The sequence below is a fragment of the Branchiostoma floridae genome, chromosome 17, assembly GCF_000003815.2.
Source record: "Branchiostoma floridae strain S238N-H82 chromosome 17, Bfl_VNyyK, whole genome shotgun sequence".
NCBI classification, from domain to species: domain Eukaryota; kingdom Metazoa; phylum Chordata; class Leptocardii; order Amphioxiformes; family Branchiostomatidae; genus Branchiostoma; species Branchiostoma floridae.
Window position 1 is genome coordinate 15,453,865 of NC_049995.1, and position 19,943 is coordinate 15,473,807.

At 42.6% G+C, this 19,943-nt stretch overlaps 2 protein-coding genes and 1 long non-coding RNA gene across 3 annotated transcripts in view; all 3 read right to left on the reverse strand.

The window, feature by feature from the left end:
* Positions 1–9,042, reverse strand: part of LOC118404369 (polycystic kidney disease protein 1-like 2) — a 15,031-nt gene extending 5,989 nt beyond the window's left edge. Inside the window, exons 1-14 of the mRNA XM_035803439.1 lie at positions 8,965–9,042; positions 8,479–8,628; positions 7,851–8,063; positions 6,998–7,286; positions 6,528–6,655; positions 5,889–6,107; positions 4,121–4,228; positions 3,553–3,731; positions 3,240–3,305; positions 2,878–2,985; positions 2,219–2,432; positions 1,955–2,132; positions 1,200–1,387; positions 746–835 (exon numbers count right to left, since the gene is read on the reverse strand). Of these exons, the coding sequence (XP_035659332.1) occupies positions 746–835; positions 1,200–1,387; positions 1,955–2,132; positions 2,219–2,432; positions 2,878–2,985; positions 3,240–3,305; positions 3,553–3,731; positions 4,121–4,228; positions 5,889–6,107; positions 6,528–6,655; positions 6,998–7,286; positions 7,851–8,063; positions 8,479–8,628; positions 8,965–9,042 (2,208 nt within the window). The remainder of the gene's footprint in view (positions 1–745; positions 836–1,199; positions 1,388–1,954; positions 2,133–2,218; positions 2,433–2,877; positions 2,986–3,239; positions 3,306–3,552; positions 3,732–4,120; positions 4,229–5,888; positions 6,108–6,527; positions 6,656–6,997; positions 7,287–7,850; positions 8,064–8,478; positions 8,629–8,964) is intronic.
* Positions 9,043–10,567: 1,525 nt separating this feature from the next.
* Positions 10,568–12,070, reverse strand: LOC118404168. The gene is made up of 3 exons (XR_004829758.1): positions 11,973–12,070; positions 11,282–11,458; positions 10,568–10,657 (listed from the first exon to the last, which is right to left on the reverse strand). It is a non-coding gene; the product is annotated as an uncharacterized LOC118404168 (long non-coding RNA).
* A 1,525-nt stretch (positions 12,071–13,595) lies between these two features.
* The window catches only part of LOC118404370, a 178,752-nt gene continuing 172,404 nt past the window's right edge, over positions 13,596–19,943 (reverse strand). Inside the window, exons 25-31 of the mRNA XM_035803440.1 lie at positions 18,573–18,727; positions 18,088–18,324; positions 17,335–17,530; positions 16,614–16,855; positions 15,887–16,094; positions 14,223–14,436; positions 13,596–13,802 (exon numbers count right to left, since the gene is read on the reverse strand). Of these exons, the coding sequence (XP_035659333.1) occupies positions 13,596–13,802; positions 14,223–14,436; positions 15,887–16,094; positions 16,614–16,855; positions 17,335–17,530; positions 18,088–18,324; positions 18,573–18,727 (1,459 nt within the window). The remainder of the gene's footprint in view (positions 13,803–14,222; positions 14,437–15,886; positions 16,095–16,613; positions 16,856–17,334; positions 17,531–18,087; positions 18,325–18,572; positions 18,728–19,943) is intronic.

Sequence of the window (19,943 nt, forward strand, 5' to 3'; positions counted from 1 at the left end):
GCCGGCTATCAGAGCGCCCAGCAATCAGCGACCCAGTACAAAAGCAAAGGTGCCAAAAAAGGTCATAGAGAGCCTGCTATGGAGGCTAAGTTGAAGATTCCTGCCGTAAAGAAACCAAGTTACCTAAGTGTCCTCAGAGGAGACGAGTGTCTACTTATCATTTGAGTAGTGGAAATGTTTTTATTTTACCAATACCTTATAACTTTTGGCATCCACTAATTTCTTTGTTCTTTGAAATTCATAGATGCCCTATTCGTTTTAAAATTTGATTTTCCTATACCACCTGACAATACAAGAAAATAAATATTATTTTCCCCTGCTTTCTATGTACATTAGAACGGTATCATATTTTTAGAAAAACCTATGAAATACGGTTTATAGATAGGTAATCTCATTGCTTATCTTAACTCAAAGCCAAGCCCAGTGTTGTCAGGAAGGTAACCCGTTATCTGACCTAGTTGTTAGTAACCTACAAAACAACTCAAACACACCTGTATTGTCTGTACACCATAAGATTCTGGTCTCTCTCTCCAGAGGTACCGCTTCCACCCTGACGCTGTCTGCCATCGCATCGCCAATGGTATCGGTGTATTTGACATCATTGCAGACTGGCAAAATACAAAACAAATAGATTCGAGACATATTATGTTTATAGGACTAACCTGTTTCTAGTTTGCGATTCCTAGATTAATTACAACAAGTAATGATGTAGGTTGTTTTTATACGTATGACAGAAAATCCGCACCTTCTTATTGGAGTCCGGTGTTACAGGATGAAGAAACTCTTCACCGGACTCAAGAGGTTCGGCGGCAGGCTCGTCATCTTCAACAGGTGTCTGTTCATGTTGGGAAACGTGGTTAATCAGAAGGTACATGTAATTACTATATTCAAAGGCAATCCAATCTCAAACTGTATAAAATTTGGTGATTACTTTGCATGCAATCCTTACGAGTAAGTGACTTTGATATGCTCAGTCGTGTTTCCAGCTAGCTGTGATTTGTTCTGCAAGTTTATTCTAGTGACGCTGAAGATAAGACGAGTGGTGGATGTCACTCGAAATGTATGGAACCTTATCCAGTTGTAAAAATCTAAAATGCAATGTCATTTGATCACTTCTAGGAAATGAACTAATTTGATAGATGGTGGAAATTATTTTGCTAGGAAATAGCAAGCTGAGAAAGTTCTGTAAAAGATGATACCTTTGATATCAAAGCAAAAATGACCGCCACGATGAGCAGCTTGAAGGGCTGCATCAGGAACAAGTCGGTCATGAATGACGTCAGAAAGGTGACGAGCCACGCCTCCGCCTTCGCCCGTCCGAAACTCAGGGTGTACAGCACGGTGAAGAACGCCGCCACGAAACTAGCCGACCACACGAGCAGCCAACCTGTAGGGCAACATTACCAGGAAAGACAAAAATTTACTGTGGAAAGATTTACACTGCCTTCATTGTATTATTAACTAATTTTCATTATTATATATAGATAATAGATTCTGAACATTACGCTTCATTACTATCTAGTTTCTAAGGATTAGCCATGAAAAGCCGCATATGCTTCTGCTCCCCCTTGCATGATTCCTTTTTCATTTTGTATCATCAATTGTATTTAATTGTTGGATGTGTGCTAATAGATAAAATAAAAAATCAAGTTAGATACAGGGTCAATGGGGGCTTCATCAGAGAACAGGACAACCAAACCAAGCTTGAAACACAGGGCATGTATGCGAAAGTTAGTGCATGAAGTGAGGGTGCCAGAATATGCCTCTAGATCTCTCGGATGGCTTGGAACTGGATACCAGACAGAAAGAAGAAAGTCCAAAGGACAACAAATGACCTTTACAACGGCCATGTGACACTTGACTGTCATGAGCAATGACAAGAACAACTAGATGAACAAAATGTAAAACCTTCTAGTAATATCGTAGCAAAGGAGGATTACAATCAAGAACGTACCTATATAGGCAGTCCACCAGGGCAGCGACGATTTGGCCTTTCCACCATCCCCAGCCCCGTCCTTCTGTGCCTTCTTGTCCGTACTCTTGTCGCCCCGCGGACCGGAGTTACGGAACAGGAAGGCGATAAGAACATTGACGGGTAGGATGATGGCTGCACTCTGTACGCCGATCATGATCTGATGATATTAAAAAATGAGTGAGTGGGTGGGTGAGTGAGTGAGTAAAAAATGGGAGAGCTTGAGGTTGAACAAGTTCCACATACCTGCGGAAGCGAAATAGGCGGGTTGATCTCCACCCCAGCGAATCTGATTGGCTCTGGTGGCTCGAAGTCGTCCCCGCGGCCGAAGAACATGATGTTGGTGAGCATGGTGCTGTAGAGCAGCGTCAGGCAGCAGGACAGGCGCTGGACACGGGTGAACGGGCTCCGGGCAGGGCGGCCAACCACCGAGAACCACATGTGGCCGTCATTCATGTCCCTGGTATAAAACAAAATACCTATCAAATGATTCAATCCTTGATCGCTTGTGACTTCAGGGTCTGTTAAGGACTCTTTAGAGAACATTATGGATTGCGCTGGGCGATCAACAAAAAGAGAACCACATGTAGTCGTCATTAATGTCCCTGGTTAAAAAAAGAAATGTCTATCAAATGCATAATGATGATTCAATCCCTGATCGCTTGTGACTTCTGGTTCTGTTAGGGAGTCTTAAGAGAACATTAATGATCGCGTTGGGCGACCTACGAAAAGAAAACACTTGTGGCCGTCGCCCATGTCCCTAGTCAAAACAAGAAATGTCTATCAACTTCTGAAACGTAACATAATCACTCGGTGATTTTATTCGATAGTTAGAGCAAAAGACCAGGCCTTATGACACCATATATACATCGGAAAGGGGTATTAACCAATAATTAATTATCTACCTTGCACTCTTGGCCAGGAACAAGTTGCGGAACTTCTTCAGGTCCTCAGGTACAGCCCTAGGGATGATGCGGTGGACCTTCCCGTCATCCTCCTCCACAGACAGCCATCTACAGAGAACGACATTTTGTTTATGTTATGAGTGCCAAATAAGTGAAGTTAGGAAACTTGTATAAAATGCATTTTCCAATAACAGAAGATCGGCGGCATATCAAAGGATTTAAACCACAGATTATGGACCAAACACCCTGTTGTTACGTCATATGACCCCACACGACCCCTGTATCAATGCAACGTCACGATGAGACTAAACAACACATGTACACTTTACGAATGATTCAGTTCCCGAGTGTTGTGAACCCACCTGTTACACAGAAAATACGTTGTGTTGTTTCTTGCCCTGTTTGTCACCACAATCTGGCTCAAAAACCTGTAAAAACATATCAGAAACAACGTGTGCTTCCATGCGATAAATTTTATTGAAAAATCACAAAAAGTGTTACATTTTTAAGGCAAAGGTTGCGCACTACCCGCGGCCGGATAGGCGATTCTACCGGTAAAAGTCGAGATCGCGATCATGATCTCTTTCTGCAGAAACGTCTATTCTGACTGTGACGACAATGATGATTATAATGAATGCACAGTTACGGTTATTGGTTGGTGAAAAAAAGACTCACCATCCCGGACTGTAGCCTTTATTATTGTGCCACACGCGCAGATGGGAGAGCTCTCCCAACGGTTCTTCTGTAGACAGGAGAAACGAGTCCACGCTTCCCTTCTCAAACAGAACCCGCTTTTCGTCCCGCAGCTTGAAGGGGATGCTCTCGTTGGTAAGTCCACCGAGGACTATTGTTACCTAAGACAACAATATGCAACATCAGTTTTTCCCTACGTCAATTTAAAAATAGGATCTTTGCATTTCATTAAAGGTTTATTCATTCACATCATTGTAACAGTCAAATAGCAGCCACATTGCAACGGCTGAATTGCGTACTTTTGGTTACAGATAAAAGATCGCAATTAAGAGTAATATCGTGAGTTTGACTATTACTGATTAAGAGCCGAGTCATGTAGGGAATAGAACGCCCTTGAATTGAGAGATATGTCTGCAATCACCAGGCATCAACATAGTTGCTGGCGGATGCTTGTTTGAATTTTTATGCTTGATTTGGAACCTACAAACAAGAGCAGGAGCAAGCTGGTTTCATGACAGTCTCTTTGCAGATGAAAACAAAATTCAACTACCTCAGCAGTTGTCCCAGCATTCCCCCGGAAGCCGGTGTACACAGTGATGACGTATTGACATTCCTTCCGCGGGTTCAGAGTATGACCCGGAAGTATTCCCACTCCAGCCTACCGCAATAAATGACATCCACTGTTATAGAAATTGCTAAACTTTCTTTCCAACACTGAATTAATATAGGGACTTACCCTAAATTTTCGGTCGAACTCCGTCAACCTTGTTCACAGAATGACCTTATCTCCAGCAGTGACGTCAGGAACACACCACTTTTGCAGGAGGGGGTCATAAGTATCAGAAAGTCTATGTCGCTCCCGTCTCTGTTGAGCGTGGGCTCTAATGTACACTTCCTCCTTCACTCCTCGCGCAAAGAAATCCTGTTCTGAGTCTAGGATTTTGACTTTTTCCAACGAAATGGAATGCCCCGGAGACTCTAAGTGTATATGTTGCGCCACCTCAGACGATTTGACAGAGCTTCGACGCCGATGTTCAAGGAACCTAGTTTTCAGAGCACGTTCCGTCTCACCAATGTAAGTTTCCTTACACGGGACTTTGTTAGTTTTCCCTTGACACGCGATGTGATACACCACCCCGCACCTACTTTCTTTAGGAGTTTTGTCCTTGGGTGCCACTAGGAAGTTCTTAAGCGTACGGTCGGCTTGAAACAGGTCTTAATACCGTATTTGTTAAAAACCCTCCTAAGGGCTTCTAAGGTTCCTTTCAAATAGGACAGAACAACTATACCTCTGTTCGCTCTAGTAGAAGACCGGTTTTGAGTGGTGTTATTTTCGGGTTGAGACTTGGGTGTAGTAGCCTTCTTAATCGCCCAATCTGGGTAGCCGCACACTTTCAGTGCCTGAATCACGTGGTCTTTCTCTCTTACTCTGTCTTGTTGGTCTGTGATTATAGTCTCCGCTCTATGGAACAGGGTGCGGATCACCCCTCATTTATGGTCCAAAGGATGGTTAGACTTAAAGTTTAAGTATTGATCCGTGTGGGTTTTCTTCCTGTAGATATCAATACGGAGTGAACCATCTTCTTGCAATGGACAACTGTCAGAGTATCAAGGAAGGGGAGGGATTTGTTTTGTTCCGATTCAAAAGCAAATTTGATATCCGGGTCCAAGCTGTTCAGATGGTTGGTGAATTCATCCGCGAATGCCTTCTTCAGTTTGGTATGTGTGTCGTCCACATATCTAAACCACCATAAAGGTGGGTGGGGAGCAGTACTAATTGCTATGCGTTCTAGATGTTCAAGATACAAATTGCACACAATGGGAGACACAGGGGACCCCATCGCGGCTCCATGGATTTGTTGGTAAAAAAATGCCATCATACACAAAGTATGTGCAGTTCAGACAGACTTCAAGTAAATCAACAATCTGTTTGTCCTCCTCGAGCCTCCTAAGAGGCAAACGCGGTGTGTTCCTGACGTCACTGCTGGAGATAGGGTCATTCTGTGAACAAGGTTGACGGAGTTCGACCGAAAATTTAGGGTACGTCCCTATATTAATTCAGTGTTGGAAAGAAAGTTTAGCAATTTCTATAATGTATTCTACCAACACAGATGAACTTTCATGCTAAGACATCAACTGTTACCTATTTCTATCAAAATGGTATTTTCGCACTGTTTCAATATTTTTGAGAAGCATTTCGTGCAATGGAAGGAATCTACCTTTGACATTTTACATGTAATGCTAAGGAGGGCACGATATCTGCAGCACCTATAGCAAAATCGCTGATAGAAGAGACTATATTTGATTAGAATATAAACCTTGAGTAAGTCTCTTCTGTCCGCCTTCCTTGTTAACAGTATTCCAAACAGGTACAGCGCGAACACGGCCAGAACCAGCACCATTCCGGCTGGATTCTCCAGGACGTTTGCGGACAGCGCCTCCGCGATGTTGAGCGGGTTCGGCGGAACAAAGCCGGCAAACTTGGTCAGGTGATCGCACCGGCAGTGGATATGCGTCATGTTGGTCAGCGGGCCGACCTAGAGCGTGGGAGAATCAAACGTTAATGATGTTGGTAGATTTTGATAGAAATTGACATGACAGAACAAAAATAGATACGGTTTGTTGCGATAGAAACGTTATATTTTACTCCATTGACCTGAATTCAACAGGTCAACAAAGACAAAAAAGCATGGTCAGCCGTGCATCCAAAGCCAGTGCCGTAAATCTGAGGACCCGTTTACGTCTATTTCATATTTTTCTTGTTAGTGTAATTGCCTGCATGCTATGTTGGAAATAATTTGCCGAATTGATGACATTGATTACTATGGTGTACCTATGGTGTCACAAGTTTGTTCCTATGTATCATAACCTACATTCCTTGGCAATCAAGGGTTTTATACATCAAAAGTGTTTTTTATTAACGTAGGAATCATTAGTAACGTAACAAAAGCACATACTTCGCACCCATCGCTGTGCCACAAGTGCACTTCTTCGTCGAAGTAAACGCAGGATGACTCAAAGACGGTCAAAGAAAAATCGATGATTTCTTCTTCATCTAAGTCCAAATCAGAGCCAAACTGCACTCCTGGATCATATAAAGGAACTCAACACCATCACTGATATCCAAAAACATAGCTGGTGACTAGGATTCCAAATGCAGGCAAAGGTGCTGGCTGCACTACCAACAGAAACTGACAGGCGGCACTTTTTCTGGCTCAGCATTAGGAAATCAAATGCCAATCATACCATTAGCAATCTAAAATAGCTCCATTTGTTATTGGTTATCATAAGCTAATTGTGGATCTAAATAAAGTCAAAGTTATAAGAATACAAAAATGGTAAGATATACACAATGGGCAACAAACAATATACATATTGTCTCTGTCCATTTCGGTTATAATTATGATAGACAGGTAAACAGCATTACCAATGCCAAATTTTGTGAGGTTCCCAACATCATAGCCTGTAATGTCCACCTCCTCCCCATGCAGCAGCCACTGGTAGGGGCTGGAGGTGAGGTTCGTTCCGTTTATCCATGGAACTGAGACGATCTGGTCTTCAGAAACGGGCAGCGTGGCTGTCCAGTTGAAGGCGTCTTGAGTAGGTACACAGTCTTTGCAAAGAAATAGCGAAACGTCTTGGGGAAATCGAGTTGAGTTGAAGTCGATGTAGAACCCCAAGGTTGACTGTTCCTTCCCAACAAGGAACTCGAACACCTGAATTCAAGTACATGTAAGGTACATTAATGAATAATTGAAACTACTTTATCATACCTTTGTGCCCCAACTGGCTAAGCAAAACCCACCTTGAGCCGTAAAGCCAATGGTTGTATACTGACAGTTAATCAATTTTATCAAATCTGATAGCAAAAGACTTCTACTGATATGGAAAGAACCCGAAACATAAGCCTAATACCGATCTGCAGTATAAATGCGTCTATACCAAATACACGGCAAATTTCAACAACCCAACCTGAGCAGATTTTGCTCCCTGAAGGGAAAGACTTTTATACGGCAGCGCACTCTGGGGAAAAAGAAAAACCGCACTGTAAAAATAGACGCGCGCACATCCCTCTACTCCCACAGCTTTTACTTCTCAAGTTACTCTTTTTTTTACACCTGAGGAAGTGATGTTAAGTGCCTTTCCCAGTGGCACCAGATTGGATAGCATGACACGATTCAAACCCAGGCCCTCTGGATTCAAGGCCAAACGCCATGCAGTTATGCTAAACGACCAAACCGAAAGCAATGATAAGGCAACTAGCTGGTAAACCAACTTACTGTCAGGTTGCCGAGTGATACCGACGTCTTGAAGACATACACGGATCCATCCAGACTCTCGTTCTTCCGTCTTGTCAGGATGTCGATGGGTTCACTCAAACCGGAAACCGGAAGTGTCCGGTTACCACATTTCACCTCCAGACCGGTGACGTCAGTACGGATCTCCTGCGAGTTGTTGGAGTACTCGAACGGGTTGAAGTTGGACTCTAAGAACTGAAAGATGAAATTGTCTTAATGATGTACATCATGCCGTTACGTTGCGGAGAGTTGCATTTGGGTGTGTACCGCTCCAATACTTTATTGTGTGGACATTCAGTAATACAACTGTTGCATCAAGACATAACTGCAAATCTACGGTGGTCTAATGCTTAGGTCCCTACTGGAGAAACGGACACTTTTGGGCGTGGCCCCTACGTGGTCCCGTAGGACACCTCGCAACTCCCGAACCCCGGGTTGAATTTAAGTCGCGGTTTTTGGGTTCCTAGAAAATGTAATCCATATAATCAAATATACCGTGATGAAGGTCACAATTCCATGTACAGGGACTCCCTTGAAATCTTGAAAAACGGCGTAGGCCGAAGATGTACCAAGGTTGAATAAAGACTGAAAAAAATCAACATGGCCTTACCTGGATTCCCACATCCTGATTCCCATCGCAAGAACCATCGAGCAAATTCTGGAAGGAAGGTACCCTGACCAGAGAGTCGCTGTCCCCTTTAACAAGGTAAACTCTCCCCGAGATCCTCGTCCGATTCTCCCGCTTAATCCTGAGATGCAACTGAGAACATCATGATTTTAGCACTTTAAATGCATCTAACAATCATCTTCTCAAAGATGAAGCTAACTACAGTGTATAGAAAGACGTTGTGAATTTTGAAGATGTCTTCGAAAGATTAGAAACAAGATTCTTCAAAGTCCGTTGAGTCAGACCTAGGGATGGTTTTGTCTTTTGGGTAATCAAAGAATACCAAAACCTCGACGACTAGAATAAAAAAATTGATAACTACAAACTACTTATTACTACAAAATGAATGAGTAATAGAAAAAAGAAGAATTATGGCGTTAGTTGGCTTTATGAATAGGTACACAGGGAATAAAGGTCAACTAACGTTACCTTTGATAAAGAAAAATCGGCGAAGATTTCCTGATCCGAGAATTCCGGCATCAGCTTGTTAAGGTAAAGGTCGTCCATAATGTCAAGGGCTTGGAAAGATATCGTAGTGGCCTCTTTATTCTGCAATGTGAGACACAGTTGTGAATACTTTCAGCTGGTACTGAATAAACTTACTTAAACACACACACACATGTGCACGCAAGTACACACACACACACACACACACACAATGTGCACGCAAGTACACACACACACACACACATACACACACATGCGCACGCAAGTACACACAAACACACAGGGCTTGGAAAGATATCGTAGTGGCCTTTTTATTCTGTAACGTTAGACACATCGCTACATTAAGTTGTTAGTCAGAAAGAGATTGCCTATGTCAAAGATAATCTTTAACTGGACACCTAAAAGGACAAGACCAGCAGGTAGACCAAGAAAGAGAATGGTTTGACCAAATCAATGAGAGGAACCAAATCAAGAGAGGAATCGAACTTCCAAGCAGTCATGGATATGGCTGAGGAGAGAACAGGATGAAGAAGGGTTTATAGAAAGGCTTAGCAATTTACAGGCCGCTGATTTAACGATGAGAGAATGAGAAGATGAGAGGTCTGAAAGAGGCGGATGCTGTAAGGGGAGACTATGTTGGCTGGAATGCAGTGATTGTGTGGATTGTGTGGAATAACAAGGGACCGGCACCTGCATTGCACCTACCACTGCATTGTAACACATGTAACGAAAAGTGTAAAGTACTAAAGGTTAACATGGTTCACTCACGTAGGCTAGATTGGAAGAGTAGCTGTTGTCATCCAGCTGTTCCTTCTCAGCCATTGTGCTTGAGGCTGACAACACGTTCACAGATCCTGAGCGAGAAATCAAAAAAAAAAAATAGGACATATCTTTGCTGTTTTTAGATCCATATGTGATTACAATCGTAATAAAAACACTGCAGATGTAGTAAATAAGGTGAACAATTCAATATTGAATAGTTTTTTTCAATGTAACACAATCTTGATTAGCTGACTGACCTGACATCATTACAGCTGACATTTTGTTGATGTCTCCTATCGGAGTCTCCTCCAGGTTTTCCGCAAGTTCTCGTGTTTTGCTGAAGGCATCCCTTATATAGGTAGCTGCCCGTACCTACACACAGAACACGTTTAACTATGTGATGGTGTTAAAGTGATTTTTTTAGCTTTATCTTTATTCAAAGATGTAAAATATAGAAAAAATAATGTAAAATAAAAATAACATACAATAGATATAAAATAATCATATGATATATAATAGGTTATAGTAGATATGAACTGAGATGTAAAATTGATGTAAATTCCGTCATGAAGCACACAACGCTATAACACCAGCCAGCAACTGAAGCATAGTACTCAATGGTCTATGGGCAAGGGGCAGAGCCAAACGACAATAAAAGACGGATGAGAACATGGCGTGATGGTACCCCAGGCCCCCAGGCTTGAGAAAAAAATGATCATCTGCGATGGTGGAAACAGTATGGAAAAGTAATTGTAAAGCAAACATTCGTAAACAGACACAGTCGTACCTGAGACTTCCCGGATACCATTTCAGGAATACCCGTCGCCAGGAAGGCGGAAATGGTCACACCGTTGATGCTCTCAACGTCATCTATAGCCACATAGGACAGGCCTTCCATTATCTTGTCAACAACCTGTAAAATGCAAGTTACAAATCAATGACTGCAACGATATAAGAACCAATTTCACCAAGCTGTTTAAAAGTAGCCTTTTGTAATATCGAAGTAGTACATTTAACAGCCAAGCTAAAGCTTGTATCCCGACATTATTCAAAGCATTTTGATCTCATTCGATGGAGAACCAAAACGGGAAGCCACTCCAAATCCTGCCAGAATGAGGCAATAAGAATGGGTGCCGGGCACAAATATCAGGAATGCAGTGAGAATTTCTGGAATGCAATCTAATAGTATAGTACACATGTAATACGGATACCACGGAAAATACAGACATTCAGACGGCAACCTCATGTAAGGTCAATTGGAATAGCCTGGTATCCAGTCGTAATATAGCTCCCTAGTCTCTTCTCTCTCAAGAGACTCGGGAGCTATATTACGGCTGGATACCAGGCTACAATTGGAATCCCTACCCGAATGTGGATCAAATTTGGAAAATCCTTCATTCCGGTTGGTTCTGCTTGATTCCTGGGTGTGGTGTGAAGTGGCCTTTATTAAGAGCTTATCTTCACCGGAATGACTGCAAATGGGTACGTAGCGAAGCTGATTCTAATAGAGTGATATTGATATATCAACAGCAATTACCTCAATCGTATTTTCTCCTCTAAAAGCCAAAGCCCCAGTCACAGCCGAGGCAAATATGGAGCCTTTGAACGCGGTCTGCGCGTCTCCTAACGCAAGTGTTCGGTAAAACTCGCCATCCGGGTGCGGGAAAAATTTATCCAGGTAGCTCTGGAGCTGGGACATGGTCGGTGCATGTATCTGCAAAAGTCCATTTTATATTAGAGTTACCTTTATGCAATGATACACGTAATTCTTTCACCAGTGCTCTCAATGTAGATTCACGATGTAAACAGTTGACCAAAGACGAACTATTTATATGTATGACAGCCACAATGTACAACAAAGACTCGTTGAGTTCGTGTACACCTGTTATAAGAAGAGGGAAGAGGCATGTAAATGATAGATATGGTTATAGCATAGCTCATGTTTTGTTTATCCCATTGTTCACTTGTAACACTACATGTAATAGTACTGAGCCTTTAGTATCCCATGTAACACAATCTAATTTAGCCCATATAGGCAGGAACATGATAGGGACCTAACTATTATGATGAATATATATCACATTGGAAGAGGAACTTAGTTAGTGCTGCAACTCCATAAGAATATAACTACGCATGTATGCATGTATGTATGTATGTATGTATGTATGTATGTATGTATGTATGTATGTAGGCCTGAGTCGAGATGTAGGTACACACATATTACCCACTTCAATCAGCGGAAGATCAAACTCAGTATAGCGTCCGTCCACAGAGGTTGCACGGACAGTCAACAGCAGTAATCCGGCAGCAAGATCCACCAAGGGTGTGTAAGGAACCTAAAAAGAAACAGGATTTGTAAAAAAAAAAAGAAATACGGCTCTTGGTGGCAAATGAGCAGGTGTTGACACACTGGCGAAATAAATCTGTGTGTGTTTTGGGCACACTTTTAAACAGACTAGCCGAAGAGGCTCGGTGGGCGTCACTCCACCGTCGTGGTGGGTATATCGTATAAAGGGCACAAGGTTGGGACAGGGAAAGTATCGAACTCGGGACCTATTAGCATGCCTATAACACGAATTATAACAACCGGGCGTTCCACTGCAGTATCGTAACAAGCCACTAGGGTGCCCAAAATCTAATTTCGAGCTCTGACACCATGCAAAACCTACCTACATTCTAATATCAATACAATCCATTCATTCTTTAAAAATAACACATTCAAGAATTTAACACGGTTGAACGCTCAAAGATATAATGTCCAAAATATAAACATGACCTCACCCATTGTGTAGATGCTGTTATGAATATCCTGTTGTCATGTGAAGGGCCGTCTCCTGGAAATACAGACTTGGCGATTTCCGCCCCCACGGGTATCAGCTCGAAAGTGATGGTTACTTCCAAAGGGCCCAGCACGTCAGCAAAGTCTAGGATGAATTGAAAGGCAACATTTTTGCAAAAAAATCCCTCTAGCCTTGTGTCAAGATACTCGCACACAATAGAATACCATAATTCTCGTCACAAAGAAGTGTGTGCAAGTGAAAAATTGGGACTATGAATGGGGGTATCTGAGTTGCCTGACGTGATAGCCAGCTCAGGTAGACAACCCAGGTAGCCAGCCCAGGTAGCCAGGCCTGGTGCACAGCCCATTCTTTTCTGTAAACCCTTTCTGCTAGGATGAAGAAAGGAAAAGAACACAGTGTCATCAACAAAAGTAATATGTTTTCTCCTTCCCAAGGTCACAACGTCAGCACAAATCAGCGGTTTCGAACCCGTTACCTCTGGGGTCTGGGTCAAAAACCTTAAGGTGGGATCACACATGCGTATATATTCAAGTCCGTTTGAGGTGCGTATGGAGCTCTTAGTCTCTACCAGGCTCCATAGGTCGCGGGAAAAGTAGTACAAATTGGACAAATATAGAATACATAACATGCCAGATGGGCTAGCTGCCCGAGAAGTATGGTTAGCGACCCAGCTACACTCATCCGACATGTTACCTGCTAACGTTTGTCCAATTTCTATTATTTTTCCAGCGACCTGTGGGGCCTGGTGGAGGCAAATACTCCCATGGAGGCAAATACTCCCATACACCCTCATGACAAAGTGGGGTCTCAGCCCAGATGGACAGACTGTCTGTGACTGCGGACAGGAGCAGACAATGAAACACCTTCTTGTCTGCCCCCTCCTGTCCGAACCATGCACCAAAGAAGATCTGGAAGCTCTGACCCCCAGAGGAAGGGAGTGTGTGGATTTCTGGACCAGGAAAGTGTAGTGATGACACGAAGAAGAAGAAGCCCCATACGGACTTAAATATATACGCAGGTCTGACCCCAACTTTAGCGATTGTACTAAGATCACTTACCGATACACTTTGCGCAGAACCTATCAATCAGGGACACCCCTTCCGTTGGCATCATAGTGCAGGCATCTGAAGACTCCCCTTCTTCCAACAGTTGAACTGGTGTGGGATATACATTAAAGCGCCACTCCGTAATTCTCGACCAATCCCCATCATCGGTGACGTGGTGATCAGTCAGCCGTATGGTGTAGTACCCCTCCGCCTGGAAACACAGAAAAGTAGTAGATGAACGAAAATGGTTCAAATTTACAACAAAGATAAGAAGCAATGAATAAAGGTAGTACCATCATCATTTGTTGAGGCCGTATGGGCAACGGGTTGTTATTCACTTTGTTTAATGAATAAAGACAAGAACCTGTAAATAAAGACAATAGACAAGAACCTGTAAATAAAGACAATTTTTTCGAGGCAGTAGGGACTAGTAAGGCTAGCACTCGACAAGGGTTAGGTCCCAATTGCACTGGTGGACTTAAACCCGGGACCTGGCCGTGCTCTAATACATCCCCGGAGCCCCAGGGGATGCCTTGGGGCTACGTAGCGGTCATTCCCGAAATTTCCCAAAACAGCCCCTTTTTCCAATTAGGGCCTAATCCTTAAGAGGACAAAAAACTGCACTGCTCACCCTAAACGTTCCCGAATTAACTCTAAGCCGAGTGTCATCACTTAAGTAGGTGTCGATGCCGGCAGTCCAGTCCTGGCCTGCAAAACCTGCTGGGAATTCCTCCAGGGTGAATTCTGTCGTTCCAAATATTTGAGATTCCGTGAACAGCTCTAAAGGTTCTGTTGACGCCGTCTTGGATGGATCGCAGTTCTCCTGGCGGCTAAGAGCTTCACATCTGAGAAAAACATGGGGAACACGGTCAATACACCTTTCTCACGCGGCGGCCATGATAGATCGAAGACGAGGTCAATGAGGCAAACAGACAAAACCTATCTCTAAAATCAGCTGCCATTTAGATTTCCCCCAAACCACACAAATCTTCACAATATAAGATCAAATAATAAATATTATAACTAGTGTTATGCACCGAAAGATGTAGCAAATTAGAGTAGTGTAGACTGATCCCATAGTCCCTTAAGAGATGCAAAATAAAAACATAATAATGCAAATATTTGACGGACATGCAGCAAAATCTCTTATTGGTCGCTTTCCTAATTGATCGGCTATCATTGGTTGAACTGCTAATTATGATGGACAGTCTTTTGTTTGCCTCATTGAACTCGTTTTAGATCTATCATGGCCGCCGCGTGAGAAAGGTGTATGGGTCATGGTTTGAATACGCGAATAAAGCAATGAATAAAAAACTAGAAATATATATAACGTTTGCAAGTAATGTTTGCCGTCACATGATCTAGCCTATGAAACTTCTGCTCTGTTTATTCGTCCTCAAACACATGCATAGATATTACTCTCCAAGCAGAGGTTAGGTTCCGGCTGTTTCAACGTTTTTTTAGTCGTTTCTGTTGTGCTTATCAGCTCTTTAGATGAATTCAATCACAGACACTCAACTGTTGCTCTAATGTCTATTCTGGTGAAGTGTTAGTAAGGTACAGAGAGTCGATGGATGCCCGTCTGCTCAATGCTCGGGTCACGGTGCAAATACGAGGTCAAAGTTCTGTGCCTCTTACTTGACGTCTGCAGTCACTTAATATTCAGATGTTGGGCTGTGTACATTGGAGTCAAAGGGGTGTTTTTTCTATACTATTTTATACTGATATCACAACAGTTTCTATCGGGCTTTCTATTTTGTATTTTATTTTGCTGTGTCCAACCTAACACAGGTTGGACACAGCAAAATAAAATGCAAAATAGAAAGTCCGATAGAAACGACTAAAAAAACGTTGAAAAAACAGCCGGAGCCTAACCTCTGCTTGGAGAGTACATAGATATGGTGTCTGCAGCTCTGTAAAACAAGTTGCTACAAGATGTAATCGAACACCACAGGATGTTTGCTACTTGACCAGTAACCATGGTAACAACCATCTGGTCCAGGGCATCGACCTTATTTGCTTGGAGACGAAGAAGAAGAGGAAACAGCGAAAACAACATGTTTCCCTTCCGTGCAGTTTGTTTGAAGTTTATTCATGAAAGCTCAAATCGGCCAGCAGGTCGCTTTTCATTTAGGTCATGAGGGAAGAGGCAAGGGTCAGACAACGTACATAATAGAGATATAGTTTAAAGTCCTAATGAGTCTTATAAGCCTATATACACAATTCTACATACATGGTACAAAATACATAATAGCGACAGACATGATCAAAAGGTAGACATAAATAGTAACGTACTGTAGAGAAAGTTCCCCCAGTGAATCGTCCGGCACGACCTGAATGATGGTGTGAAGCGTTACAGGAGGGAAGTCCCCCGCAATGATCTCCACAGTGATGTTGGCGATGAGACCGATAGGGCGCACGTCGGTCGGGGACTCGAACACCAGAACTCCTGGATCCGAACCCGCTACCTGAGATCCTAGCGTGACTTCCGACAATGCCAGTTCTGAAGAGTCGAGGAGATGCATCATAAGCGAGATACAGAAATAGGAAATCAGGACGAGTGAAATCTGCCAGGTGGCAAACTTACATAATTTCTTTGATATAGGAAGACCTAAAAAGATTATAAATCAATCCATTCACAGTTTCCTGACGATGGGGATACAAGCTGAGCCACGTTTAAGACGGCATTCTTGCTGCTGCAGCGCCACCTACATCGGCTCTAAGTAGAAGCAAGAAGTAGTTTCCAGTCATTCTACCCTGATGATGGTGTCTGATAGACATCGAAACGTTGGAAGTAATTACTCCCTGGTTGTCCCCAAAGAACCTTACTACTATATGGATAATTGCCAACCTGATGAAGTTATTTGTGAACATACATATATAAAACCCACATATATATATATATATATATATAGAGAGAGAGAGAGAGAGAGAGAGAGAAAGCGTTAGATATGTATATACGTGTGTATATATAGACAGATTGAGAGAGAGAGAGAGAGAGAGAGAGAGAGATTGATCTTACCGTCATCTGTATAAACTTGAACTTCACACAGGTTCATGGTACGACTGGAACCAGGAAGGAGAAGGCCAACATATCGTGACGTCACGCCGGTAACGGGGATCGTCATCGTCGCTTGCGACAGGTCAAAGTTCAAGTCCCCTCCATATATGCCGTTCGCCTGGATGTCGGAGGAATTGCCCAGGTGCAGGTGGAAAGGGTTGATTCTCTCACTACAGCAGTCCATACGGTTGTAGATGAGAACACTGTGTAAGGAGTAATGAGATCTTGTGGTTAGAGCTTGTTTATTATAAAGATCTCCATTAGTGAGTAAATACATATACAGTACTACACTAATCTTCCTGGAATAATTAACTAAAAGCAACTGGAGTCGAAACGCGTTTGGCAAACAAGGGGAAAAGATTTATTCTCGTACTTTTCCACAGAACTACGATTACATAAGACATACTAGAAACCCTCAATATTTCACGGAGATATGGCTTTTTTAAACTCATGATAAGCTAAGATTTTGATTCGCTGTCTGGACTAAGGGCGCAGTGGCTGCGTCGTGAGATCATCGGACGAGAGCTAACCTAGGGCATTTTTTTTCGAACAGCCATTCATAAAGTTCAGCCGTCTCAATACACAAAAAGCTGACTTAGATCCTTGTACGTTGGCTGGTTCTATCACAGCTTCAAAACCCTATGGCATCTAAATCGTATGGCGTATGCGACTGAACCCTTACTTGGTGATAGGGATGGGCCGAGATAGATCTATCTGTAGCCAGGGATTGGACGTGAAGTCGTCGCTATGGAAACAGGACCCTGTATCCAAACTCGTGGCTGTGATCCCGTCCACGGCTTTTTCAGCGCCGTAAGTGGCAGCGTAGATCGGACTAGACGATGTAGTGCGCCCAACGGCTACGTTGGCACCCAGGTTGTCTGCGTGAAGCAACAATTGTGAAGAGGTGGAAGAGAAAAAGCTGTGAATAATTTCAATATTCATATTTACCTTCACATGAACCAGCCTAACAAACTTCTATTGATTATTAATCAAAAACATTCATACATTCTGCGTACAGTTGTAAGAGGTGAAAGAGAAAAAGCTGTGAACTAGAAAAGTAACATTTCCAAGCAAATATATAATGTCTACCTTCACATGCCGTAGTTATTATCAAATAACACAAACAATAACTTAGATATACTGAAAATAGCATATACCTGAACTGGATCGGAATGCAAAAATTATGACTCATATTAACAAAACACTGAGCATTAGAATTCATACATGTATATCATGGTACACATATATATATATATATATATATACACATTGTGTATACAACAAAAGGACGAACCTGTGAGTCGATCATACATGTTGCCCACTGATAGAGAACTTTTCTCTCCATCAGTGCAAAACACTGAGCATTAGAATTTATACATGCACATCATGATACATATATATACAGCAACAAAAATTATAACGTTAAAGGACTAACCTGTAAGTCGATCATACATGTTGCCCACTGATATATAACTTTTCTCTCCATCAGTGCAGAGCCGAGGTTTCAGATAGCAGGAGGCTGCACCGTTGTACTGGAAGGAAAGGCAGTTCGAGTGTGCGCAACACGCAGCGGCACAGAACTGGAGAGAAACCTCACTGTAACCCGCGATGTCCACCCCACCAGTACTGCAGTCGCTGTCGGGGACGTGCCGAAACAAAAACAGCCCGCACTCTGTGACAAAAAAAGATTGCGCTTGTTTGACTTGACACAACTAAAACTAGTTGACTCTTCGTCTTCGTAATTACCCTATAGCTAGTATGAATAAATAGATATGGAAAAGTCTTTCTTCAGTTGAACTTTTGTTTTTGAAGCTACTGTACTGTTAATTACAATCCATCACTGAATAATTTTAACTGTTCTATTCGTCCATCTGTTAATTAGTTGCTATTATTATTGCAATAACGTTTATTTGTTTTTACCTGGCAGAGACAGCACTGTGCCCTTCCAGTTATACGTGAATGCACTGGAGGGAAAGATTTCCTCCGGATCGTAGGACAGGCCGGCGTTCACCTGGATATCACCTGACGTAGGGACTGTCCTGAGACTGCTGCCTAAGCTGTACACAACAGGCAACCTGTGGGGGGGGGGGGCAGGGTGGTCTGGTTAGGTCTAAATATACGTCACATTTCCAAACGTATTAGCCTTTTTAATCTAAGTCTCAAGAACCCTAACCATAAGACCCAACGTTATACTTTTTCAAAAAAGGTTATGGTCGGCATACATAATCATAATCTTAATGTATACATAACATAAACTCCGTTAAGTTTATGTATTTTGTATTCAATTTGCACACCTTTTTGTATTCTAGTCTACATTGTCATTGTCCTTGCGTAGTGTCATAGTCCGCATAGACTGACGGACAGTAGTAGTAGTAGTTATTGTAGTAGTATGGTCGGCATGTTCGTGGTAGGGTCGGCCGAGTACGGTTAACGTTACATTCCCAAACCGGGAACCGGCCGGGCAGCTTTCAGGAACAACAAGTATGAAATAGAAGACACCAAACTTCACAAGACATAAAGAGAATAGCCCTGAGTATTTTTTGTGTATCTTTTTTACGTATAAATTTCTATTTTTCGTTTCCACAAACAGCTCGACCGGACCCTGGTTTGGACATGTGACGTCAGCCTTACTCGGCCGACCCTACCACGAACATGCCGACCATACTACTACAATAACTACTAGGGCTGGGTACCGGTACAGAAAATTCAGGTCCAGGTCCGGTTCAGATCCAGAGGATCAGGTCCAGGTCCGGACCTGAACCTGGACCTGATTCAGTATGACTCATACCAATGGTCCATTTCACTACAAAGAAATCTGTTTGGTGGAGTATTAGACTTACACTGGCGTTTTAAAACCCTACAACGCTACCTGCACCTGTACGATTGGCTTTAAAATTTGGTAGAAATTACTATAAACTCTACTCTACTTCACTCTTGTTATTTTCTTCAACCTGCAAGCGCCAAATCGTGTGAATGCCTGTTAAAATAATCTGTTAATGTTCTAATCGGTCCAACATCCGGTCCACCTAATTTTTTCAGGTCCGGTTTTTCTGGACCGGTCCAATAAGAAAAACCGGTTTTGTACCGGTACGCTGTACCGATACCCAGCCCTAGTAACTACTACTACTGCTGTCCGTCAGTCTGTGCAGACTATGACACTACGCCAGGACAATGACAATGTAGACTAGAGTACAAAAAGGTGTGCAAATTGAATACAAAATACATAAACCTGTGGGAGGATTCAGATTCTGATTTTATTTGCAAAGTCTTAGAAGTTTTTTTTTATTTGGA